Consider the following 26,383-nt stretch of genomic DNA (forward strand, 5'->3'; position numbering starts at 1 on the left):
TCTTTCAATGGAAAAACGTGGATGCAACGATTACCGGTCGAAGGACGCGAGATCGATCGAAAATCTCGCTTGTTTCTTACCTCGGACACAAACCACGAGTAGTTAGCCTGGTACCGACGAGAACACACCGAGCCATGCCCCACCGTGCACGCTAAAACGAGAGAATCAAAGTCTCCCTAGCTCCGACTCCCTCGCTTTCAGCGATGGCTCCGATCGTTCTCTGTCGCGTTCGCCCGCGCTCTGTAAGAAACAACTACGTGTCCTGAAATAATCACGAAATGACCACGTCGACTCCTCTAAGCTCACCGCAAAAACATATCTGACTGACGTGACTCGAGTTTGCCTTGGCAGATCGGCGTATCGTAGAAGCGGCGTGTGAAATCGAGGAGATAAAGCGCGAGAATTCGCTCGAAGAGTGTGGACGATGTCGACGCTCCGTGAACGTCGTCTGCTCGATTCGAATCGAAAGTGGAATCGGAGAGACGAAGTTGGAACGAGAACGTATCCGAAACGACTTGTTCATCGGACGGGACAGTTTCGAAGAGACTCGAAGCGGTCGCTACGCACCACCGATTCAGCCAGAGTGAAGGAAGGGGTGGCCGCAGGGGTGGCGACGAGTTTGGAAGTGCGCGCGCAACTTACCCCCTCTGTTGGTGCCCGTGTAACACGTAATCGAACTAGGAGCGCCGCGGTTCGTCGTCAGCTCCGTCATCCGCGAACGACAGGGGCCAAATCGTTGACCACACACGGCTGGATAAATCGACTATCCGTCGAAACGAAAAGAAAATCCAAGCCTGACGGATGTTTCGTTGGAATCGATCCGGTCCTCGGACAAGTTTCTAGCGAATCTAGTGAAATATCGGTGGCGGTGGCAGTGGCGGTGATGGTGACGGTGGTGGTGGTGGTGGTGGTGCATGAGTCCGCGTAGGGTGGAGGTACTGGGGGAGTAAAGGGACAGTCGGTGAGCTTCGTAGTCTCCTCCCGTGTTGGCTGGACGTGGATTCGAAAAGGGCGATCCGAAGGTCGAAAACGATCGGAAAAAGGAAAATCGTTTCGATTGGTGCGGAGCGAAGGTTCGGTGGTTGCGAGCGAACGGCGAAGGGCGAGAAAGCACTGTCGTAGGTAGAAGAGGGTACACCGCGAGCGTTTCGCGAACCGAAACAGCGGATCGTCGCGGTGACTCGCGAACGGTCAAACCGTAAGTCGGAGTGCGTCGGTTACGTCGCAATGGCGCCGAACGCGGCTCCGTCGAGGAGCGACTCGGTTTCCGACGGAGCCGCCGGTGATGGAGCGACCGTGAGCCGTTCACGTGAGTCCACCCCATGTTACTAGAACCGCCGCCGTGGCCCGTGCTCGTGCCACCTCGTGATCCAACCGATTCCGGACTCGTACGAGTTCCCCGTTTCCTCATTTGCCCCCGTTCGGTGAACGCGAATCGGCCAACCACCATGAAAAGGATCCGCAAGAGGCAGCCGCGCAAGATGAAAGGCCGGTCGCGCGAGTGACAGTGCGTGTGCATGTGTCAGAGCCGAGTGGTGGGCAAGTTTTCGGGTGATCGTTCGTTTCGTCGATTTTTCGATTTGTCGTGGCCGTCGCCACCCGTGTCCTCTCGCTCGTCGTCGAAAGGAACGGGGGTATCTCCCTTCGACGATCCGGCAGAACGATCTGCCAGCGGTCGTCGTCTACTGGCCGATCGCCATGCCGTGGATTATCGCGAACACGAAACACCGCTCCGTCACGGAGTGATCCTGCGAGGACGGGCAGCACGCGAAACAGAGAGGACCAATCGTAGGAAGAAAAACCGGAGGAGAGTCTAGCGGAGAAAGGAGGAACGGAGCGAAAGGAGGAAGCGAAAGAGGGAAAGAAAGGAGCGGAAGAGGCCGGTACGCTGGCTGGGTGGGTGGTAAAAGGAAGTTTGCAGGAGGTTCGTTACCGGCAAGCCAGGGTTTCTAGGATAATCTAGCCAACCTGGCGGACCAGGAGGAAGGTGGCTCGACGATGCAGGGCAAGGAGAGCCCCGTCGGGTCCAACACCCAGGAGACCCATCAGTACGTTGGTCCTTATCGACTGGAGAAGACCTTGGGAAAAGGCCAGACAGGTAAGTGCAGCGGATCCCTCGCGCATTTTCTACCTCAAAGATCTCACGACTCGTACGATACGTTGTTTGCGAAGCTTCCACGCTCGTCCGATCGAGACTCTTTTCGATCTTTGACGCCAAGAATCCGCATCGACGAGTTTACGGGAAGAACAATGTCTCGAGACGAGACGAACGACTTTTCCTCTTAAGCTACTCGTCTTGGAACGAGAGACAATCTTTGGACGAATAAATTCGAATTAACCGTTATGTCGGAATCTATAGGTTGTTACTTTAGTAAACCGCATGGCTACGGTATAAATAGAGCTCGATGCGTGTTTCGGTTTGCACATTGTTGTATCACCCCCAACGTGATGCAACGTCGGTCACGCGAGATATCATAGCACGCAGTCGCATCGAGCCTTCGACGAAATTCGTACGACCCCTCTCGTTCTATTTACGTTACGAAATATAGCTAACGCGCGCTATTAACTTTTCACGAAACGATAATTTACCGGCTGATTACGTGACTTCCATTGACGATCTCGTAGCTTTCCTTTTCGGTCGGTACATCGATCGATTCGAAGGAGAAAGGATCTTCGGGGCTGCTTGTTACGCTTCGTTCGATCGTCCACGGTCCAAGGACGTGCCTCTGGTTTTCCACAGAGTATCCAGCGGCATAATCGCGTTCCGTGGAAAATATAACCGGGTTGCATAGGAAACGAATTTCGTTACACGGTTATAGAACGATTCTGGATCGGAAAGAGAGAAGAGGATGGAGCTACCCCACCTCTTGGACGGGTTGCCGCGAGCGCTTTTAACGTGGCGTCTTTTAACGCGTTGCGTTACCCCCAAAGCGACCAGAATCGCGAAGAAACGGGTTCCCTGAGGAAGAAGAATGCGCTTTTCATTCGCCGCGTATACAGTTTTCCGTGCTACGAGCCGGCGACTGTTTCTGTGAACTCGGCCGCGTAAACAAAAGCCCGTCGAGACAATCGTTGAAACAATCGTCGTGCTACACAGTAATCAGGTTGACCGATTAACCCTCGGACGACCGCGACCAGATTATCCTGACTCAGTGCGATATTTTCCAACGTGGCATACGTAAAAATCACTGTATTCGTTTCAAGCGAGACTATGTTACAACTGTGCGATTTATTCCTATCCGTGATCTATCGAGAAATAACGTAAAACAATGTCCATCTCTATTTCTATATATTTTCTCAAGAAAGTGATTGCTAGAATTGAAAATATTGGATTACTCGGCTAGAGAATCACGTACGAAAGTGCTGCAAAAACGGGCAAACTGAATTGAGAACGAGATCCAATACGGAATTCCGCGTCGGTAGTTGGTGAGTTAAACGAAGATTCAGCTTTGAAACGGACGTCGTCTTTTCTTCTCTCGCGTAATTTTGCTTATGGAAACCTTGTATCGACCTGTACGGAACGAAGACAAAGCCAGGACTTTGAGAAAACGCGAACTCGTCATGTTTTGCCGATTAAAGCCGATTACGTTTCGTGACGAAGTTACAAAGGAGCTAAGGTAGTGGTTTCGCGAGAAACGCAACCGTTCAACGTGATTCTTTGCGGCTACGTCGTACAACGAACAGAGGAGAGGACAACCAGGAACAGGTTTCGATGGAGAAGCGTGCGTCACCCCCGCGAGAGTGAACGATAATGTTACAAAGCGCGCTTCAGACTCTGTTCTTGCTCCGACTTCGTCTCTACTCGACTCGACTTCGCGTCGAACGACGATTTCTATTGCGACCAAACGCACGAGCACGAAGTTCGTTCGAGTAGAAAATCGTGCTGTTTCGCGGGGATTTACATCACGCGACACGGCACACTCCCACGCTGCCAACTAACGCTAGAAGCTATATCTACCAAAAGCAGCGAAAACGACCGGTCTTTGAAAAATACTCTATCGAATATTTGTACATTTATTACTCTCTTACAAAAGAAATTCCACGCTGTGCAGTACATTTTTGATATTATCAACCGATCCGGGACCATAATCCCTAAACGAAGGCTTGGCACGTTTATAAAATCGTAAAACCAGTTATTTTCACTGGTGTGGTAGTTCCAGCGTCGGCATCGTGATCGATCCGGAACTTTCCTCGTAATTGACAGCGTCGTATTGAACGGTACGCGGCAGAAATTTGAAAAACGCGTGGGAAGTCGTAGGAAACGGGGCAACTGGTTAATTCGGCTTCGGTAAACAGATTGAAGGACCCTCTTACACTTTGACAAGTGCCAGTCATTTTCACTGGCATTGGTATAAGTAACCACAAAATTGCTTTGATTTTGAATAGAAGCAAAGAGAAAAAGGGAAAATAAAATTCGTTATATCGTTTCTTCGGTTATCGTTGCAAAAGTCATTACATCATGACGGGAAAAAACGTAACACGAAGTAGAAATTTTCAAATAAAATTGTAAAACCAGTCGTTCTGAACGGAGTGGTAGTTCCAGTGCTGATATCCCGGCGGATTCTGTATCCAGGAACGGAATTCCACGAGAGACGAAGTAAAGTGGAATCTAATGAAATTGCGAGTCGCGTACCGAATGGCAATTTTCGTTTGTGGTCGAAGCACAGGTACGCGTGCACGCGATACACCGCGACAATCGATGAAGACGTCCCGCGAGCGAAGGTTACCGTTGTCGTTATTGCTATAGTTAGCCCGTGTCGTGTAAGAAACTTTCGAGTCCAGAGACCGCGCTTCAAGATGAACGAGTTCGAGAGCTCGCAGGGCGTGACGCGACAAATCGATGCGATCGAACGTTATGCGGCAAAACAAATTCTTCCTCGTACTCGTGTCAACTTTCATCGTCTTCTTTTTACGATCGGGCCGGCCACTCTCGTCGATTTATTGGTCCGAATTAAACGAAATTCGAATAGCAAACGGTTGAAAATAAAAATTATTCGGCGGTTAGAACAGACGGGAAAAGCGTCCGTTTCGCGGTCGACGCAGGAGAATTAGACGAGCGAGGGCGACCGAATATCACGCGGTTAAAATTATAAAACTGTAGCAAACGGTGCTTCTTTCAAAGTTGCAAAGTGTTGGCTGCTATTAAACGAATTGCAAAGGCGAATTCGTATCGCGCAAAGAGGAAATGAGAAAGGAACGTTATTAAATCTGCCAAGCAGCCAACTGCTTCCCATAGGGACGATTTAACCTGATTTGCTTGCCAAATATCCTTGAGAGATCGCGCGTTTCGATCATCAAATAGCCACGTCACGTCGCGTTGGAACAAGGTAAACCGGAAAATTGGACTACTGCGGAATCCGCTTGTCTTTCTTCCTCGCGAAATCGTCCCACGCGATAATTTACCTACGCGTTGCACTTATACGCGCAAACCTTGAACTATTCGGACAACAACGACAAGCCGGAATGATGCCAAGGCGAAAGGAACAGAGTAGAGATTTGACGATCAGCTTCCATCGAATGCGAAATTCGTCCTCGAGCAAAGGATCGCGCGCTCTTGTTCGTCGTGTCGCGGATTCTCGTTCATCGAACGCGTTATTTCGCAGAAGGGAAGTAACGAAGAAGTCCTTTGGAATTAATATACGCCTGGATTGATAATAATTTGCCGATAAAGCCGTGACAGACGCACGGCGGACGTTCGTGCATTGGCGAACTCAAGAGAATTCGATGAAGCGTGCAATCCGTGAAACATCGAGATATAATTCGATTTGGTTGGCGAACGCGGTCCTGTCGAATACGAAAAGGGGATGCCGGTAAATACATTTGCGTGTTGCGTCGTGGGTCATCGGCCGAGCGAATCGTCGACGATAGCGTTTAAAATAAATTCTTCCGTTCTCGTTTCGAGAATCTCGCGACCATATTTGACGCTTCGTAGACGCTTTGTCTTTCGCTCGTGCATATCGTCCGCGTATCCGCCAGCTTTATTTATTTCGTTTATACCTTTGAACCATCGAAAGGAAAACTCGCCGCGCGTTTTGTTCCTCATTTTGAATCGACGTTGATTGACAACTCTGTGGATCAGATTAGAGATTTGACGCCACGCTAGATTTGCAATTTTCGTTGCATCGAAACGAGAAAAGACTCGATGATAAGCAGCGATACAAGATTACCAGACTGATAACCAGCATGGAAAGTGGACACGGATGGTCTGACACAGATTCGACGAATTAGTCGCGAACAGTACCTTGACGGATGTAGGCTCGGATCGACACGTCGTCGTCCCCGACGTATCCTCGGCACGAGCAGGGCTTCTCTGCTCTATACCATAAAACGGCCGATTATACGTACTTAGCTTCGTGTACGCGCGCATTTGCCTACGCGAGGACTATATTTAAAATATCGTAGCGCAATTACTAGCCGATATTTAAATATTCCATCAGCTACTAGACACTCGATAATGAAGCGGCTAGAAAATAGAACGACCTTGAGGTGAAAACGCGCTGGTATCGCAGCCTCCCGTTTATCGCGTTTTATCGCGAGAGCAACGTAACGATCGGAGAACGAGAGATCGACGATGCGTACATAGAACGTGTTCCCATCGTCATCGCGTTATCGAATTATCGTCGACGCAACGTACACTCGTGCACCGTAAGAATATCGAGGAAACAGCGACGCGTTATCGACAGTTGCGTGTCGTAGGTACGGCACCAATTGCGTTACAAAACGGTCGAAATGTAAATTTCGGAGAGATTGATTTCCACGAGGGAAAATGGCTGGCATCGATGTCGGTAAATCGTGCGTGATGCAAGTCGTTAGGGAAAGTGCACTTTAACGCCCTATAGCGACGCTAATGCAATTCTCGTCGATTTGTTGGCGAGCGCGACCAGTCCACGTCCCTCGCCAAATTTTCATCCGATTTACCGGCACGTGGATCGCGGTTGCGATCGCTTAAACGCGCTGTTCGAAACGTACCGGCGACCTTCTTCCGTTGTCCGTTCGCAACGAAACGCGATACGAAACGATGGTTGATTGGAGCGCGTCGATCGCCAACGATTTTTCCGTCATCCGGTTCGATACAAAATTCCGATTCGTTAGCGTCGAATGTGAGGCCGTAACGAGGATAGGTCGTGTTTAATAGGGACAAAGAAAAATCGTCTGGAGCGTTATGAAATGCTCGATAAATTGGAAGAGGAATTATAATCAGCAGGAAAATCGTAAAAGCGGACTCGCAGAAAGGCCATTCGATTAATTAATTGACGAAGGTCGTTCGATTCTTCTAAGCCGTCGCCGACGCTTCTTTGCATCGTTTTCTTTCTTTTCTTTTTTTCTTTTTTTTTTTTTGCCCTTCTACTTAAAGAACAAAAGGAGGGAGGAGCCTACAGCCGGCTGCTTTTAAACGGATAAAGACATCGCGTCGCTGTGGTCTTCGGAGACGGTTTAAGCCAATTTAGCTGGTCCTATAAATCTTCCTTTCCGCGTTATTCCCTCCTATCTGTTCCATCATATTTTCCCTTTCTCCGTCTATCTTTCATTTTCCTTGTCGTCGCAAATACCTAAGCCCTAGAGCCGTAATTCTTGGCCGTACGAACAGCTCGTTTCCACGTATTCAGCTTCCCAATAATTTCCCAATAAATCATAGCTGATTTGCAATTCGATTTCGCCAACGTCAAAGTTGCCTTCCGTTCTAAAACGTTGGAACGATTCGTTGACGTTAACGGCAGTCGAATAATCCGACGCTCTCCTTCTTACAGACTCTCCGCGTAATCGTGGAACGCTCGTAAACGCTTTTGACCAGTGGAGCGCGCGCGGATACAACGAAGAACAGAGATCAAGTTTGGAAAACGTGTGCTTCACTCCGCTGACGAGTGTCTGTATCGGTATCTTTAGGCTGAAAAGTAATTTCACGAACGAGGGTGCATTCGCGAATTAATTACGAGCCCCGTAAACCGGTCCATGGGCTGTCGTTTGATATTTGGAGTAGGGTTGCGGTGGTCGAAACGTTTCAAACGTTTAGCTACCCGGCCAGATTTCCGCTCCAAACGTCTCGTCGTCGTCCGTGTACATCTTTGGCGTAGCTTTCGCGATTACTCGATTCGAAACTGCCGTTCACCGTACAACCCTTCGCCCGCAGTCGACTACTTATCGTGGCGAAATAATTGGACGAGAGGGTCTCACGGAAACAACGAAGCAAAAGACGGCAGAATTGCAATCGTAGAAGGAAAAGTAACCGCTTCAACGACGTTATCGTTGCACGATGACAGAGCAGTGGCGCGGCACGACACGATGTTGCACGCTTGGAACGATAAGCACGAGTCGATCATCCGTTGGCGGCAGAACGGAAATATTCCAGAATTTACCCTAAATACGTCGAATCGTTTAAGTTTGCGCGTTTCCGCGCGGAGAATGCTCGCGATCCAATTTAAACTTGTCATTCGATTTACTCGAAGCACAAAATGTATGTTTTCGATTAAAGTTGACAACGACAAAAGCGTATCCTATTCCGTTCTTCTTTGTCACGATTTTAACTACTTTTTCCCCCTGCCGCTCTTAAACTCCGTAATTCAACTTCCAGCAAAGAATCACAGTCGTTGCGTTGCTCTACGATTTCCAATCTCGTGGTCGCGTTTCTCGCGTTCAAAGCGCTTGGCTGGCGTGCGTGTGAAATTAGCGAAATTACCAATCGAATTATGGCGCGTAACGTAAGCCAGGCTCGACGCAAAGTCCTCGCTGGAAAACTTTCCGTGATTTAGCAAATGGAAGCAACTGGAAACCACTCGGCTGAAACCTCTCTGTTTGCTTACCGAGGTAGAAAAGTGTGCACACATAGGATCATGCAGAAGGTTCTCGAACACTGACTCGAATCTCGAAAAAAATACGTCACGCGTCGTACATCGTATCCATTTTTCCACTGTTATTGTCGTACGGAACGTGTTTTACGAACTTGCTCGTAGCTTTAAAAGAGCAGTAGACTCAATGGCGACACAACGTCACCGGTATGAATTGCCTTTTGCCCTGGCGATACAACGCGGATCGAGAGAAAGCCGCGCTCAACGGCGACTAAAACGAACAAAGTAGATGCGACTAACGGAACAAACGGTTTTTACGGCTAACATCGAGCCGTTCGTTCTTTTCGCTTCCCAAAAGATTCGTCGAGCAAGAAAAAAAAGGCGAAACGGACAAAGAAGGACGATCGCGCTGATCCAGGCCGAATACAACGAGCCACTCTTTGCACAAGGAGCTCTACTTGCCGCGACCCTACTCAGCAGCTTTTCAGATTTTCTCTCGCGAGATTGTCCGACTAAAAACGACTGTACCACTCGAGCCGGGCTACTTCGTTCGCAGTGATACGACGTTCCGAAGCAACGACGCAACGCGACGCGGCGTCGCGCCATCCGAGACAGAATCCGAAACAGAATTCAAGTTTTAGTTTCTTCCGAAAACGATCGTCGACGAAAGCGTATCGGTCGAATTAAGGAAACAGCTAATCGCGAACACGTTTGCTTCAGGATTGGTCAAACTCGGGGTCCACTGTGTGTTGGGCAAGAAGGTGGCGATCAAGATCATCAACAGGGAAAAATTGTCAGAGTCGGTGCTGATGAAGGTGGAAAGGGAGATCGCGATTATGAAACTGATCGATCATCCGCACGTGCTCGGCCTCTCTGACGTATACGAGAACAAGAAATATCTGTGAGTACCTAGAAAGAGACTGAATTTTTCCGCGAATTTTCCCGCTTTGAGCGAGTCGAGGAAAAACCGAGACCCGCCCGAGATTCATCAAGCTGCACAAGTCGTTGAACTTTAATTCGGCCGTTTGAAAAAGAGAGTATTCGGTGACTCGGACAAACTCAGACAGCGAGAGAGAGAGAGAGAGAGAGAGAGAGAGTGAGTGAGTGGGAAAACAGGAAAATCTACGGACTAGACAAAAGTGTTTTACTCACGGGACCTATTACTCACGGTGGCAGAGAAGAGAATACACGCTCGGAAAAGTCGGAGTGTACCAGCACTGAAATTGCGCTTGTTCGTTTCAGATATCTTGTTCTGGAACACGTTTCGGGCGGGGAGCTTTTCGACTATTTAGTGAAAAAGGGTAGACTAACGCCGAAGGAAGCGAGGAGATTTTTTCGACAAATCATTTCTGCTTTAGATTTTTGTCATAGTCATAGTATTTGGTGAGTAATGTGAAATTCTCTTCTATTCGAATATATAAAAACGTTGCTTTGAAAAGAATCGGGTCGAAGAGAGATATTTCGTGGAAATACGCAAGCGAAAAACACTTGGTAAATCTGTCGCCAAAGCGTATCCAAAGAAATCTCGGTCAGTTGGTTCGACGCAAAAACCATATCGTTCGAAGGACGATGCGAAATTTCTCTCCATTAATTTCGTATGTAACGACGACTCGATAACAGAGTTTTATTCAGACTAGAAGGGTCCCCCAAGTTCTAGATAACATCGGGGATACCTACCACGATCGAATAAATCTAGAAACGGACCTAATTTCTCGCAGGAACACCGTATAACATCGGTTTCGATCGATCGGACATTTAAATTACGTGACCCTAAACCGGGCCACCATTTAGGGTAAGGGCGGCCACGGACGGCTTCATCGGCTAGAAATTCTAGTAAGTCGCTGTACGTGAACGGAAAAATTGACTCGACTAGTCGACTCGACCGACTGTAGTCGAGTTATTTGGGAAGATCCGTGTCTGTAGCCGCCCTAACGCTGTAGTATTAGCTTGTCCGAAAAGTTTCCTTCGTTTTATGAGGAAATAATAGACGCACGTTTATTGGTTTATATCATTTCGTCGAATTACATACTATACTATACTATCGAGATAAACACCGCGATATTTCACAGACTTGGTTTCACGTTTGTAAGAGGCTGCACTGTTGTAAAAAACATGTTTGAAAGAAAGACACTTTCCGGACAACCTAATAATTGGTATCGCGTGGAGCGTACCACTCGATATAACCGGGTCGCGGGTTTCTCCTTTTCAGTCACAGAGACTTGAAGCCTGAAAATTTGTTGTTGGACGAGAAGAATAATATCAAGATAGCGGATTTCGGAATGGCGTCGTTGCAACCTGCCGGCTCCATGCTGGAAACCAGCTGCGGTTCTCCTCATTACGCCTGTCCCGAAGTGATTCGAGTAAGTTTCGTCTCTAGCCTGCGCGAGTATTCGCTTCGCCTGCCTAACTTTAATAATTCTGTCGTTAGCCGTAGAAAAGGAGGAAAAGATTGATAACGAAACGGTAATCACGGTCTTTTAAAATACACATTCTGCTTTCTTGCGTTTCCCTTTTGCCGCCCGCCGACAAAACCATCGAGACGAGTTACTACTATTTTATCGTTAGCCGAGTTCCCGTTTGTCGGGAATTTAATTAAAAGGGGGGAAAAACACGGAATAATTGCGCGTTTGCAGGGTGAGAAATACGACGGAAGGAAGGCAGACGTTTGGTCGTGCGGGGTGATACTTTACGCGCTTCTGGTAGGTGCGTTGCCCTTCGACGACGACAACTTAAGAAAATTATTAGAAAAAGTGAAACGAGGCGTGTTCTACATACCGCACTTCGTGCCGCCCGAATGTCAGAATCTGCTGAAGGGGATGATCGAAGTCGATCCGGACAAGAGACTAACGGTAAGTTAGTTTCGCTTTAATATCTCGTTGTTGGTCCGTTAAACGGTTGGTCTGATTGGTCGAAAAGGATTCCAAGTGGAAAGAAGGGTCCATCGGTTGCATCGATCATGCAACTGTCACAAAACAAGCCGACTACTCGGCGCCCACGTTTAACGGGCTAAATTCGAGAGAAATGGTGCGGCAGGCAACGGATCCTAATTTCGAATTTCCTCAGCTGGCGGAGATAAACAGGCACGTGTGGGTGACGGCGGCGGGCAAAGGCGAGTTAGAATTAGAGCTGTCGATGATGGACGTGGTGCAGACGCACGTTATTCCGTCCGTGGAGGCGATCGACCCGGACGTATTGCAAGCGATCGCGAGCTTAGGTTGCTTCAAGGAACGGGACAAACTGATTCAAGAACTCCTCAGCCCGAAGTAAGCCTGGTGGCATGAACGAAAAGACAAAGTTAGCAATTTGCCTCGAGATTAGTTGTCCCCATTCGATTTCTTGGTCCCATTGCCGCGCGTTTCTCTAAAAATCAAAGGAGATATCTTCCTATTGAGCGTTGACAAATAAAAAGTTGTCAATCGCTAAAGAATTTGAATCTCAATTTTCTGTACGTATTCTCCGAACAGTTTCAGTCGTTTTTAACGTTCTACGGTTTTCTCGGTGCAGCCATAACACGGAGAAGGTGATCTATTTTCTACTGTTGGAGCGAAAACGGAGAAGACCAGCGTGCGAGGACGAGTTGGAAGTAATGAGAGGAGGCATGAGAGGATCCGCCGGACAATTGGAAGCTGATCCACCGAGAAAGCGAGTGGACACGTGTCGAGTAAACGGTAGCACGGCCCTGAATCTCGGCGAAATCAGTCACGGTTCTCCTTTAACGCCTCGAAGGCAGTCGAGGTAAGTAGAATAGAAAACGATCGTTCCTGTCGCGTATCACGAATCGGATCGACCACTGTGTGAAAAGCTGCTAGGCTAGGCGACACGCTCGATCGTTTCGCGAATTACTATCTCCGGGCTTCGTCGAAGTTCACGATCGCGTGACCACCGCGATTGGTCTCCCGACGCGAATGCATCGCGTGTACGATTTCACGTGTATTCCCTTTAGGTACATTTCTTCCGTTCTCTTTGCTTTCTCCCCTCGTGACGTGTCACGTGCGAGCTTCGTTCGCACGATTAGCTTTCGTTCGATTAGAATCGTGTCTCGAGCATCCTGCGACGAACCGATTTCGTGAACGAATCGATGGAACGCCAAACTCGCGAAACAACGCACAATCTGGTCCGAGTCGCGGCTTCCAAATATCCCGAATATCGTTCTCTAAAGTCTAGACGCTTGCGCCAGATCGTTCAAGGGCGGATCAGGACCGACGCTAATACCACTTGTCGCTATAATCCCGTCTAATGCCAACGTTGTTCGCAACAAATACCCTTTAGCGGTCGCTCGAGTCATCTGTCTATCTCTGGTCACGATCTTTGTCTCAAACGTGCTCAAACCTGTCGCGAATTAGACTGACGAAACGTTCTTTTCTTTTTTTCCAGCACTAGGCATCATGCGCGTCGTTCGCCAAGTACGGGATGCCACACACACGCGTCGCATTCGCACGCATCGACGCCAGGTAGTTCGCCGTTGCACGGCTCGAACGCTGTCGCAGGATTGCTAAGTCCTCACAGGGCACCACCGACCTCGCATCTAGGCCAGACGATGAGTCCTCATCGGCTGTCGGCGGTAACAACTGCAGCGGGCAACGGAAACACCAGCACACCGCCTGTCGTGGCCCCTGTTCCGGTTCTACCCAACGTGGGAATAGAAATAAACGACGTCCAGCAGGGTGAGCGTTCACATTATTTTCTCCCTTGTTCTCTTTCTGGTTTTACTCGGCGTTATAAAAATCGATCGGGTCGTTTTACGAGACTTTGCCTAAAGGAACCTCCTCGTTGTCATTCGCGATAGTCCAACGCGAAGAAACGGATGATCGTTTGCCTAGAAAACGCTAATAATCGAATTTCTTGTTCGGGGCAAACCCCGATTATTCTACGGGTCTTTGGTCCCGTTGCTCGACGAGGATTCGATCGAGCAAGACGCGCGGAAACAAAGGATAAGTGAAATTACCGCTTTACGGTATGTAACACCACAGCTTGACCGATTCGAGGATCTAATAGCAGTTTACGAAACACTTTGCAGAAATAACGTCGAGATTTTAATGGCGTTATCTAACCAAGCGTTAGATCGCTGAACAAGAAACTATCCGATGTCCTTCTACACAATCGATACACCTCGCCAGGTTACGTTATTTCGATGAATAATCCATTCTTCCGAAGTGCCCTGCAGATTGTGTTTCGCGAATTAATCGACTGTAAATCCTCGTAAAACTAGTTAGCTGGCTCAAAGCTCGAAGATGCATTTATACGTTACGAAGCGTACCAAAATACATTAGGTCGTCCGAAAAGCGTCTTTCTTTTACAAACGTGTCTTTTACAACGATGCATCTTTATACGAACGTGAAACCTAATCTGTCAAATGTCGTGGTCTTCGTCTTCATAGAACGAAATGGATCATACGTAATTCAATAAAATAATAGAAATGTTGCGCATCTATTGTTTCCTTATAAAACGAAAGAAACTTTTGGAGCTACCTGATGTATCTGCTAAAAAACGCGATCCACCAACGACGGTATATAGGAATTCGTTTGCTTTCTCGTAAACTTCGATCGGAGATGTGGCGGCACTCGACAACAAATACCGCCACTCCACACTAACTACCACGGGACGACGGCAGCGCAGTGGTTAGCGCGCGCCTTAGGTTACGAACGTTCGGGACCCGAGTTCAAATCCCGGCGACCGTAGACCCGAAGGAAGGGCCGTTCCGTGTTCGTCGTAGCCGTAGATCCAGATTGCCACAGTCTTAGATTCGCGATGATCGAAGTCTCGGTAGCCCTATCACGGTCACACCTCTTTTCGCTATCGATCATGTCGGGGTCACCAGTTTGAGGTGATATGTCGTGATAGGTACTGAAGATACACTCGAATATATTTAACAATAAATATTAATTAACAATATATTCTATGTGTACACGTGGCGTAAAACTCGCGGTTACTAATTTCGGTTCGCGGTTCGCGATTACAAGTTCGAACTCGGGTCGATGCGTTTCGATATGCGATACAAGTTCGGACAATGATTGCCTAAGATGTCGAGCAACTCGGATCAGCGATTGCTGCCAACTACCAACTATCAATTCGCACAGGCGTCCAACGACTAACTTTCCGTCACGATGATGCTGCATAGGAAAACTATCATGGCGTGTGTTCGGAAAGTGCAGGAAATGGACGTCGCTGTTAATTGGCTAACTTTGTGTTGGTGGTTGAAAAAGGATGCTAACCGCCCCTGAGAGAAAATTGCTAGCGGCAAGCGTCGTACGTGAGAAAAGCAGATTTCCAGCATCTTCCCGTAGTGGGTATAGGGACTGTTAAGACAAAGACTATTTGTCCCTTTGGAGGACCTCAAGTTAAATAAATCCTAAGGTCTATAGCGGGTCCTTAGGCTAGCTGAAAATATTCTGTAAGAATGTATCGACATCTGGCAATCGTCTTGTCCGAAGGATAGGGTCTTTGTGTAGCGAGCCACGGGACAGAACCGTTGGAAAGTTTACTGTCGAGTGTCGCTACAGAGAGTAGAGTCATTGGCATAAATAAACATCCAATTAGAGAAGAACGTTTGATCTGCAACCTGGTAAAACGGGTAAAAGTAGCTGAAACGAGGCGCAGGTGTCCAGAGTGTTTGTACGGGGCAAATGGCGAAAGCCTTGTCTGAGTGCGCGTGTTTTATCTTGCCAGAAAGAGCTAATAGCTGGAACGATTTTAAAAAATGCAAGTGACCGTGCTTACGCCGCATAACGAGCACACACCGCGTACGACGTATCATTGTTAAAGACTGGATACGCGTGCATTCATCGTCGACGAGCCTCTATGTGGCTCACTCGCTTCTTCTTTTTCTTTTCTCCCTCTTTTCAACACCGTGATCGGCCGAAACACGGAAGAAGCATCCTTTCTTCCAGACGATGCTACGCGTTCTTTTGCTCTTTAACCGCTTTCGCGTACAACGCAAACATCCGATTCTGCGTTTATCGCGCGCAATTAAAAATACACGTAATATTCGATTAAACCCTGTCCGACAAAATAATTTGTTATCGTCGTGGCGAAGATCATGGCCGCTCGTTGTAACTTGGCGTTCGCTTCGAAACGCAAAAGATACGCGATGGTACAGGTAAAGAATAGTCCGTTTCGCAGTAGTCGCGGTCGGCGTTACACCGCCAGGCTCGCCGCACACCGGCGCCGGATCTAGCGCTCATCACTGGCGATCGAGGTTGACGACCATCAAGAACTCGTTCCTTGGCAGTCCCCGATTTCATCGACGCAAGTTGCTCACAAGCGCCGAGGAGGTAGGCTCTCTTGATTTTTCACCTTTTTCAACGAAACGGAGAAAGCAAAGAATAGAAATTAAACGTGCTTCGCTTTGTTCCGCGAAGGTACATCTCACGCCGGATTCCTCCCCGGAACTTACGAAGAAATCATGGTTCGGTAGTCTGATGACCACGGAGAAAGACGAAACGTTCACCATTCTGGTAAAAGGGAAGGCTCTAGCCAGCGTCAAAGCCGACCTGATTCACGCCTTTTTATCGGTAAGTTTACATCGAAACGTCGTACGCTCGTGTACGCTGTTTACACGGGCCCACGTTAATGGCAAGTTTCGTTCAACAGATAGCGGAGTTGTCTCACAGCGTAAGCTCGCCGATGTCCTTCAAAGTGGAATACAAAAGGGGAAGTACGGCGCCGGCAATGTTCCAAAGACAAGTCCGTTTTCAAGTGGACATTAGCGCCATATCGAAACAGCCGAGCGAACCATTGTTCGCTATTACTTTTACTCTGCTAAGCGGTAAGTGAATTCTCTGATTTTCCATCGCAACGCCAACCTTCTTCATTTCCGATAGTAAAGAGCTTTCGCGTTTTTTCGCCTCCTGGATAATTGCAGAATTTCGCGCGCGACTTTAATTTGCGAAATATCGAGTTGGCGATACGAAAGGACGGCCGAGGGTACGAAGCACCCTCGGAAACAAACCACGGACAAGGGTAGATCGGTAAGGTGGTGGCGTTTGGCAATCGTCCAAGCGCAACTAGATCGATGTTACCTTGGCCAGTGGAATTTTGCCGTCTTGTCGACGTATGTGCGCGTGTATAATTACAAGTCACAAGTCGCAGTGCTCTCGGGTTTTTCTCTTACGGTTTGTCGCTCGTTCGCGCGCCGCTTGATTTACACCGCGCGCGTCTACTCGACGAGGTAATCCCGTTGCATCCCGATTTCGACGACTCAATTTTCCATCGATGTTTTATCTTTCAGGAAACATCCGAAGATTTCGAAGGGTCTGCGAGCACATTCAGTCGCAGGTCTGCTCGAGAAGCGTAGGAATAAATTTGGGAGGGCAAAGCCGCGCGGCACCGCCTAGTCCGCGAGCATCTCGAAAATTTACCACGGAGATGAGCGAAAGTTCCAGCTGCGGTAGCGACACCAGCGAACGGTTATTTCTCAGCCCGCACCCAGCTACCAGACAGGTAGTCTGTTTCAACAAGGTAGTGCATCGTCATCTTCCTCCTCCCTCGCATCATTGTCGCGATAATTCTTTCCTTATCTCGCAAAAATCATTCTTCGTGGAAAGCAATTACGACAGGTGATAGCCTTCCATTTAATTTTGAACGTCGAGCCAATTTTCGATGTACTCGTCGTATCGATATCGACAAATTCCTGCTCGTGCGATTCACGACCTTCGTAGTCCCTTCTCGTAGTATATGGCACGCGTAGAAAATAACGCGTCTGTTGTTCGCGCTGTGCACCGGAAACTACGTTAGATGCAAATAGCCAAGTAGCCGCTGGCACGCTAGCAAACCCATTGACGAGACAAGCCATTAGACGAAACGAAATGATTTTTCTCGTTAAAAAGTAACCGTGTTCCGCTGTCATTATCAGTCGTATAGTAGCCAATTACGCATTAGTCGTAGCTAGTCCCACGCAATAACAATATCGAGATTTGGGAAACATGGTGAATCGAGAACTACTGTTTTCAGATCGACTCGGACATCGAATCGGACACCTCCGTGTTTGACGTGAAATCGCCGACCCGCGAGAACGGTCGCAGGAGTTCCACGTCAACGAACAACAACAACCCGTTACCAGGCGACGCGACGCCGACTCCTGGAAGTCCGACAAAGGCGGTGCGTAGTAATTCGGAGAGTCAAAACACGCCGGAGAAAAAATGCGTAACAACGATGAGCGGCAATAACATAGCGTGATACTACCAGAACTTCCGTTTCGAGTTTCGATCAAGCTTGAAGAACTTGTGGGACAGTGCCCAGAGATTCTGGTGACCCTCGTACGAGCAGCTCGCTCTATCTCCGATCGAGAAACGATCCAACGCCGGGGAGGCAGCAACGATCCTGAGACGAAGCTTCGGCCGAGGACGAAATAGACTTCAAGGAGGCATTACCGATCCGAAAGGAGAGATCGACATTTAACCGAAAAACCGAATAAAAATACCTCGACACGACTTCCTTACGTCGCGAGCAAACGAACGAGAGATTGTAACGGATAAATTCGGAGCGTCGAAAGCGATCGAGGAGAGACGATCCTGAGGAAAAGTTCGACGATAGTCGTCGTTCTGAGAGACGAAGACCAGAGAAACGAGACATCCGTGTGAAAGGAGAGTAAAACAGATTCGGATGAAAAATATGAAGGAAATGCTCGACGTCCAACTCTCGGATCGTTCGGCGACGCATCTCGTGCACAAAGCATATTCGACTGGCAAAAACGACGGAGGAAATTTGTGCCGCAACGCGAATCCTTCTCTTTTGATGTTTCGTTTGCATAGTGATCGTGTGATCGTGTGATCGTTTTGTCAAATCGTAGCACGGTTTTACCTGAAAGTGAAGTGCAATAGTGACATCGTACCGGTATACGTCGGATCGTGCCGTTGTAAGAATGGTTTACCGGTACGTATATCTTGTTGTGTATCGTCAATTAGCGATTTCGTTTTACCTTTTCGTTTGTTTCGAAGAAAAAGCTGGAGAAGTTAAGCGAAAATCGACTGTCGTACGGACAGGTTTCAAGTTACACGAACTTCTCGTCGAGTCGAACTCAATGGAAATCGATTTTCTGTTAACCTCTCCGGCTTTTTCCATTTTAAACATCGTTGAGACGGTTGCGTTCATCGTAGACGCTAATTAGTTGCATCTTTAGGCGATTCTTTAAACGACTTTGTTGCATATTGCTATTGCGTCGACCATTAGATACGACGAAGCTATTCGATTTTCTTATTGTTCGACAAGTCGAAACATTATACAACGTCGATTATCCGAAAGTCGAGTTTCGAAACTTTCGCCCAAACGTTCTACGCGCTTCTCGCCATAAGTATGCGCTATTCTCTTTCTTCCTTTGTTTCCAACAGTCGTTAGTTTTTCTCGAGCAATCTAACGGATCAACTACTCGTGAATTCGCGGACACCGAGTCTTTCTTACTCGCTTCAGGCAATCGATGTTTTATCGGAAACAACAAAGAGTCGGATATATGCCTTATACGCAAAAATACCCTAATATTGATTCCAAGCCGCCTTAATCAAATATAAAGTAATGCAACTAATGTTCCACTAATGGGAGTAAATATTAAAGTTTTGTGAAACGAAACCTCTCGAGTTAAGTGGGAAAATGGAAACTCTGGAGAAGAGACGCTTGTTCGGTCGACGTTTCACATTAACGCTATTTTTACATTGCGCGATAAAGACGATACTTTCTAATTTGTTTAGTGCTTCGAAGAATCTAGTGTAAACTGATAGGCGTATTTTTGCGCGGAGATAAAGACGAAAAACAGGAAGATTCTGACGTTCGTCGGCATTTTCCATCTTCGCTCTCGTGAAATTTTCGAACAGCGGACAAGCCACGTTTTCGATCGCGCATCGTTTCGCATGCTGACAATTTCGAATCTGGAATTTTTGAATCCTCGATCGTCTTATCAGCGACTCGCCGTTACAGCCAGCTCCTATTTCTCGGTACACGATCGCGAACCAGCAAACTTTACGAACGAGTCGCTGAAATTGTCTCGCGATATTTCTATAACTTTTACGGGACGCGCGTAGTAGAGAGAAAAAGAGAAACGCAGGATCAACGGGGAAAGTAGGAAAAAGAAACGCGTTAAGGGAGAAAGAAAAGAAGAAAATCCACTCGCGACGCAACGATCGCGTCGAGAGATTTATTTTTTGCACGCACGAGAAAACATTTCAAAAAGACTAATATATAAATATATAAATACGAATATAAATATATAAATAAATGAATAAATAAATAAATATACATATATATATATATAAATATCAACAATTTATATATATATATAAATACACACACACACACACGTACATATATGTATAAGTAGATTTCACTTACGAGCGACGCGTTGCAACGCGTACGGCTTCTTGTCTGCTACTTATGCGAAAATAGACGACGAAAATGAGAAACGGAGGGAAAGAGAAGGGACGAGAGAACGCAGCAAGATGAAATCTAGTGTTTCTAATCATAGACTAATAGAGATAAGTGATTTCAAAAGAAAAGAAAAAAAATGTTATAATTAAATATCGTACACGTTTTTCTCAATACACAGAAACATATCTCGAAAATAATCCTGGCTTCTTAGTGGAACGACGAATGCATCGTGAACGTGATTATAGAAAGAAAAGATGAGCACCGTTTTTAATCGAAGGCTCGCTATAGACGTAACCAAAGTCGAATCCTGCCGAACGTAGAAGTCTCGACGAACCGAACGAAACGCCCGTGTACCCCTGGTCGACGCGACCCACGTGGTTACAAACGGATCGACTCTAGAATGTTAAACGGTCATATCGAATCGTGCAAAATCGCCTAGCGTTTATATTTTTGTTAAATATTTCGAGGAAAACAACTGCGCGTTCGCGAACCACTACGCTCCGTGCGTTAAAATCGATCGGACGGGAGATTAGCCAGAGTATGTTGTAACGTAATTTTCGACGAGAAGCAAGACACGTTCGAGACGATCGGAGTGGTAGTACTCGACAACGAAAGAAGCGTTGCAAGTGTCGTCGGAAAGGAGGGAATGGTTTTCAGTTTCCGTAATTCGATCGTCGGTCGATACACGGCGCAGCAATCGGAGATGGATCCCGTGAAAGTTTGCCATTCTAGTAGATGCTCGATCGATAAATCTTAACGGCAGACGAGTCGAGACGAGGCGTTAGTGATATTAAAGTTTTCGCGATTAGATAGACATAGGCAAGAGAATTCGAACCTTAGATGTTCGCTCGAATCAAAAATATTGCAATGTCGAAGCCCTTAACGATCCCCGATAGCTCTCTCGCTTTAGATATTTAAATTGTACATTGTACGGCGTACGACGACTCGTTCCTACATAAACAGCTACGTACGAATTATATCGAGAGAAAGGAGTATGCGGATCGTTGTTCCGACCAACGCTTCGAAAACGGAGAAATTCTTTTTGCCAAGAAAAACGACATAGTCGTAGTCTTCACTAGGTAAAAATTCGTTGCGATCCTATGGACGACGCAACGACGTTTTGTTATATCACGGGACGCGGATCAAAATTATAGGGTAACGTTTGCTCGTAAGAGATTCGAATTATTTTCTCTCCGTATCATCGCTGCGTTTTTCCCTCGTGAAAATCGACTGCAACAAAAGGAAACGTTTCGGGTTTTCTTCTCGAGGTATGACACCCGGTTTCGACGATGGCGAGATGGACGAACAAAGAGAGTCGTAACAACAGAAAAGCGAAAAATAGTCGGACGTAAGCCTGGTTTAATTGATAGGCGATTAGATTACTCGTTCTTACCGATTCCCCTATTTGTACCACAACATTCCATTAAGAAGCTTGCAGATAGAAAATAAAAAGATGCTGTAATCGTTTGACGTACGGCACCTTCTATGCTTCTGATCCAGAGGGAGAATGGAAGCAGCAAAGAAACAGAGAGGAAGAATGCGTACGAGCGTGAACGACGGATCGTTTGTTGCGTGTCGAGGAAATAAAACGGGCTTTGCAATACGCGAAATCGCAAGTAAACTAATAAAATGGTAAAGAGAGAAAGGGAGGGGAAGCAAGAGAGCGTGTATGTGTGTGAGTATGTTATGCGTGAGCGAGGTGAGATTGCTGTTGGATAGCTGAAGCGACTCGTTGATATTTTATGCGTCATACAACATAACACACACCACTAATTCGTAAATTCAACTTAGACGTAAGCTTGCGGTTATCTATTTACTAATTGCGGATTAATGTAAAACCATTCGTAAGACGTAAGTAACATAGACGTAACTAAAGAAAGGGGGAAAACTCGTAGGATGATTACGGGAATGGGAAAAAGAGACAGATGCGAGGCAGGGGGTGTGAGAGGGAGGGAGACGAGGAAACAAGGAGAAACAAATTACCGGCCATACTAAGCTAGGATTTTATATCGTGCGAATTTAAGAATGGAGAAAAATACTAAAGTACTTCGGTGAATACTCGAGTGAATGGATTAGGTGTCGAGCATGAAATAGCTCGGCATCATTTTCTGTCTGCTGCTTTTTCTTTGCAATTGGGCGTGCCGCGTGGCGCACGCGCTTGCCTCACCTGTCACGCGTATCGCACGACGGACAATTAATAATACTCGCTATCCCTCATGTGTCTCCGATTTATTTTTCGATTCGCTTTTGCCTCACGTGACTCTGTGCCGACGCGCGGCGATTCCTTTCGATCACCTGTCTCGATCCGATAAAAACGCTGCCACCGTTCTCTGATGTACGTTTCTACTCGTTTCGTTTATCGAATCTGCACACCTTTTCGATCAACTCTGTTAAAATAATACTCGAATCGTTCTAACGTGTATCTCGTAAACGATCAGGATCATCATCGATCGTCGTCGCTCTGTCTACTTTCTGTTACCGTTCTCTTACCTCTATTTTATTCGTTTCCCGAAATACACAACCGTAAATCGTTCGCGTATCTACGTTTATCACATATACTTTGAATACCAAAATCCACTTTCCGTTATGTACGTACGTATAGGATACTACTGTTCGGATGTATTTGCAAAAGTCTGGCGACTCGTTTGATGGAAGAAGAAGTCTGAATGAGATTCACCGTGCTTGTCGCTCAGCGCACAGAGGGCATGCGTGCTTTTCCTGGTATATAGAGACGAGATTGCCGAGCAGAAATAATAAATGCAACAGCGTCTCTTCGACTGGACATAAACCTGTAGGAATTATACAAATTCCCAATACCGTATCCTTAAGGCATTAAGCTAGGCAAATAGAGATTTTTATACAATTTATAAGGCGATTTGCAATCGATTGATTTATCGCACGTTTACTTGTTGACGTTTTGTTATATACACACGGGCGCACTATGCTTTCGAACCTGCATCGTGGCAGCCTTGTTTAAGGAATCCGATTAAACGGATTATAGCGTTGTATCATTGAAATACCGTTGTCAGATCGTACGGAAATCCAATCAACCAATTTGTTTTTTCATAGAAATCCGTACGAACAAGAATCATCCTCGTGTTACTTGCTTCTTTTTTGAATAAAAAAAAAAAAAAAAAAAGAAAAGGAAGAGACGACTAACTCGCGTTCGTAGCTTCTTTCAGCCTCGTGAACCGATCCGATCACTTTCGCTGTACTTTTTCGGAGATATAAAGTTCCGTAGAAATAATGGAAAATAAACGATTGATAATAAAAAAAAAAAACCATTGAAAACACTCTATCCACTGTTTGCGTTGGATTTGTCGAGCGAATGGTACGGTAGGAAGGTTGCTGCGATGCACGCATCGTAGCGCCTAGATGAACGCATTACCTATTGTAAGATATTCTCTCTCGTCGCTCGAGGTTTAAAACTAATCGATTATTATCGTGCTTCTGACACATTCGTATAATTATCGTGTGTATTTACGAATCTCTGTACGGGCGTGATGTGGTGCACAACGGATAGATGAGCAAGAGAGATAAAACGAAGAACGAAGCTCGAAGGTTGCCCACGTACGTTGACCATCAACGATTCCGTTTACGAACAATGTTCGCTTTGACGCGCAAATCAGATTCTTTCCGCTGGAACGAGGCTGATTGCCGCACGGGAACGTCGGTAACGTCGTTCCGTTACTCTCTGCACGAAACTGAAACCTCCGCCAACCTCTCGAGCTCGCCAACCGCTCCAATTAGCTTATCGACTAGAACGAAACACTTCGTTCCCCTATCATTACCAGCTTCGTCTTCGAATTCACCTTCGGATTTACTTACTCACGCGTTTCCAAGCGAAAGCGTTTATCGCGAACACGACACCGTAACTCGATTCCTCTCGCAGAACGAATGCCAAATCTTATCGAACCGTCGCCTCTTTTTTCATATACCACGAATCATGCTCTATCGTTCTCACAGATTGTCTCTTCGTTTAGGTTTCATTGATCGTAACCGGTCGCAAAAAAAAAAAGAGAATATGTTGGCAATGCGTCAAATTTTCATCGTTCAAATGCGAATGACTGGGTTCACACCGAGGAAGCCTTCAAAGATTCGTCTCAAACGGTTCCATCTATAGAGGGAGAAGCGTGAAATTTTGAAACGAACGGTAAACTCGTAAAGAGGCAGAAGCGGAAAAGAGGAAAGGGAGCATTGTCCTAAGATAGAAGCGTTGCCTGGCACGGTAGGTCGGCGCACCTTCGGCCAATTCGATCTTGCACGGTCGCGAATTAACGCCGCGACCAACGACGTCCGACTAGTTAGTAAAGTTTAGTAAAGGCGTGAATCTGTAGTTCCACTGTGTTGATCGCTGTATTGTAAGCAAAATCGACTAGAAACACACCCGGAGACGCTTCTTTTCACGCTATACTGTTCGCTGGGTTACCGACTTCTTCACCGTTTACGCGTAGACGCCACCGTGCACCGATTTTTAGTATTTCAATGCTTTTCACGTTAACACGCAACACGCGTTTAGTTTTCTTCCTATGGTTGGCAACAACTTTCTACCCTTTGCACTTGTACCGGTATTATTCTTCGTGCCGTACCGTGTTCACGAAACTTGGATACAATCGATGCTAAATAATCTGGTACTTTTATAAATATGGCTACGCCATTACGTATTTTAATTGAAAAAATGGGAAAGTATGTTTGATAGAAAGTTTGACGCGATAGCGCGTTACGTCAAAATTTACGCAAAGTGCAAAGGGACGAACGATAATTTTCTTATACAGCCGATTCGACGAAAACAACTGACGAAGATATTGTTATGTCGTAGGAACGCAAAAAAAAATGGTACGAACGCGAAATAACGTTGCTCAGGGCTGTCGGAAAATTATTGGCCAAGATTACTATGCGATCGTTGCTACTAAAAAGAAAGAAAAAATCAAAACGCCTTTTCAATAGGGAAACCCTTAGTGCTGAATTATCCATATTCATAGCCGTAGCAACGAAGATATTGCTTTCACGATTGATTTAGCAATCTCACGACACACCTTTAATACAGGCATATCTCAACGATAAAAAGTTTCAAAATCGAAATGTCGTACACGAGGGATCCACGAGTCGTATCTCGTGCAAACGAGCTTCGATTTCTATTGTGAGTATCGATTATATGTATTTCGTGTGAAGTCTTTCACTATTGTAGCAGTATACTAATCTGTTAAACGATAAAGAAAATCATATTGACGTACGAAGTGGATGGTAGTGATAAGTTACGGGCGCTTTCAAACGTTATTCAAAGTTCAAATTGTCTAGAAATTTAAAATTCTCGAATAACGGCCATCTGTAAATGATCGTTTGAATAAAAATTTTGACGTTTCGAACTAACGAATTCCTAATTTCAATTTATCGAATACCGATTGGATAACTGAGTAACTTCCGACGTTTGTTACGATAAGATTTTGTATAAAGTTCCAAAAATGAAATAGCACGTTTATTATCGATTGTTATGCGTGTATCGAAACAAAACGATTGTTACCTGAGAATTTCGTGTGAAACAGTTCATATCAAAGATACATAATCAATATTCTATTTAGAGGATCCCAGAGGTACAGCGATTCGATTTGCCAATTACGCGTTGTATGTACCGAGTATTTAGTAACGTCCATGACAACTGACAATAACGGCTGTGAGTCCGAAGATGTGTTTTCTGAAAAGTATTCCTTATTGTAAACCATTTCGCTTGACTTGCCTGCGTGAATTTAAACTTCCGTCGAAATTCTAGTGGGAACCGATCGTACAACGCTATATTCACACAATAGAAACAATTCGATAGACAGGCTTCGATTATACATTCGGTTATTCGATGTGTACCGAATAACATAAAAAGTAACTATGGTTCGTAACTTTAACAATAGCATTACCTTGCTATGCTATTATTTCAAGAAGATGAAAGCTCGAAATTTGTTCATTTCTAATAGAGCGTTAGAGCAGGTGCAAATATGTTTGAGTATTAAACTTTTGGTCGGTTTTCACAAAAGAAATTTCAAAAAACGGGACGACGATCTATCTAATCGATGCATGAGTACAACAATGATATACATACATACATACATAGGTACTCACCATATGCAGCCGATTACGACGAAGTTACAAAATACTTGTCGCTTATTTTGCAAATAAAGAGCACTCCTAACAAAAAGTGGTTACATCGATTTGAGAGTTGTTAATCTGCATCACAGAATTAATCAATGACCGCGTCACAC

At 46.2% G+C, this 26,383-nt stretch overlaps 1 protein-coding gene across 5 annotated transcripts; it reads left to right on the forward strand.

Moving 5' to 3' along the window:
- Nucleotides 1-916: 916 nt before the first annotated feature.
- On the forward strand, nt 917-25,068 carry sff (BRSK family serine/threonine-protein kinase sugar-free frosting). 5 transcript variants are annotated; one of them, XR_004464394.2, is made up of 14 exons: nt 917-2,098; nt 9,504-9,684; nt 10,026-10,166; nt 10,993-11,143; nt 11,417-11,632; nt 11,847-12,046; nt 12,288-12,518; nt 13,158-13,447; nt 15,903-16,054; nt 16,142-16,294; nt 16,374-16,548; nt 17,011-17,240; nt 17,733-18,653; nt 24,119-25,068. XR_004464394.2 is itself a non-coding variant. In XM_076621949.1 (13 exons), exons 1-13 carry the CDS (start codon nt 1,999-2,001, stop codon nt 17,955-17,957), a joined length of 2,445 nt encoding a protein of 814 aa, XP_076478064.1. In that variant the 5' UTR covers nt 917-1,998; the 3' UTR covers nt 17,958-25,068. The 5 variants fall into 5 exon arrangements, 4 of the variants coding, with proteins under 4 accessions (XP_076478064.1, XP_033193022.1, XP_033193021.1 ...); XM_076621949.1 differs by having other exon boundaries at nt 17,733-25,068; XM_033337131.2 differs by having other exon boundaries at nt 17,011-17,222; nt 17,733-25,068.
- The last annotated feature ends 1,315 nt before the right edge of the window (nt 25,069-26,383 follow it).

This window comes from Bombus vancouverensis, chromosome 10 (genome assembly GCF_051014615.1).
Source record: "Bombus vancouverensis nearcticus chromosome 10, iyBomVanc1_principal, whole genome shotgun sequence".
Lineage (NCBI taxonomy): Eukaryota > Metazoa > Arthropoda > Insecta > Hymenoptera > Apidae > Bombus > Bombus vancouverensis.

Coding starts and splice junctions, on each gene's coding strand:
- sff (XM_076621949.1), top strand. CDS start 1,999: ATGCAGGGCAAGGAGAGCCCCGTCGGGTCCAACACCCAGGAGACCCAT. Junction 12,519..13,157: donor ACGCCTCGAAGGCAGTCGAG/GTAAGTAGAATA, acceptor CTTTTTTTCCAG/CACTAGGCATCATGCGCGTC. Junction 16,295..16,373: donor TGATTCACGCCTTTTTATCG/GTAAGTTTACAT, acceptor TTCGTTCAACAG/ATAGCGGAGTTGTCTCACAG.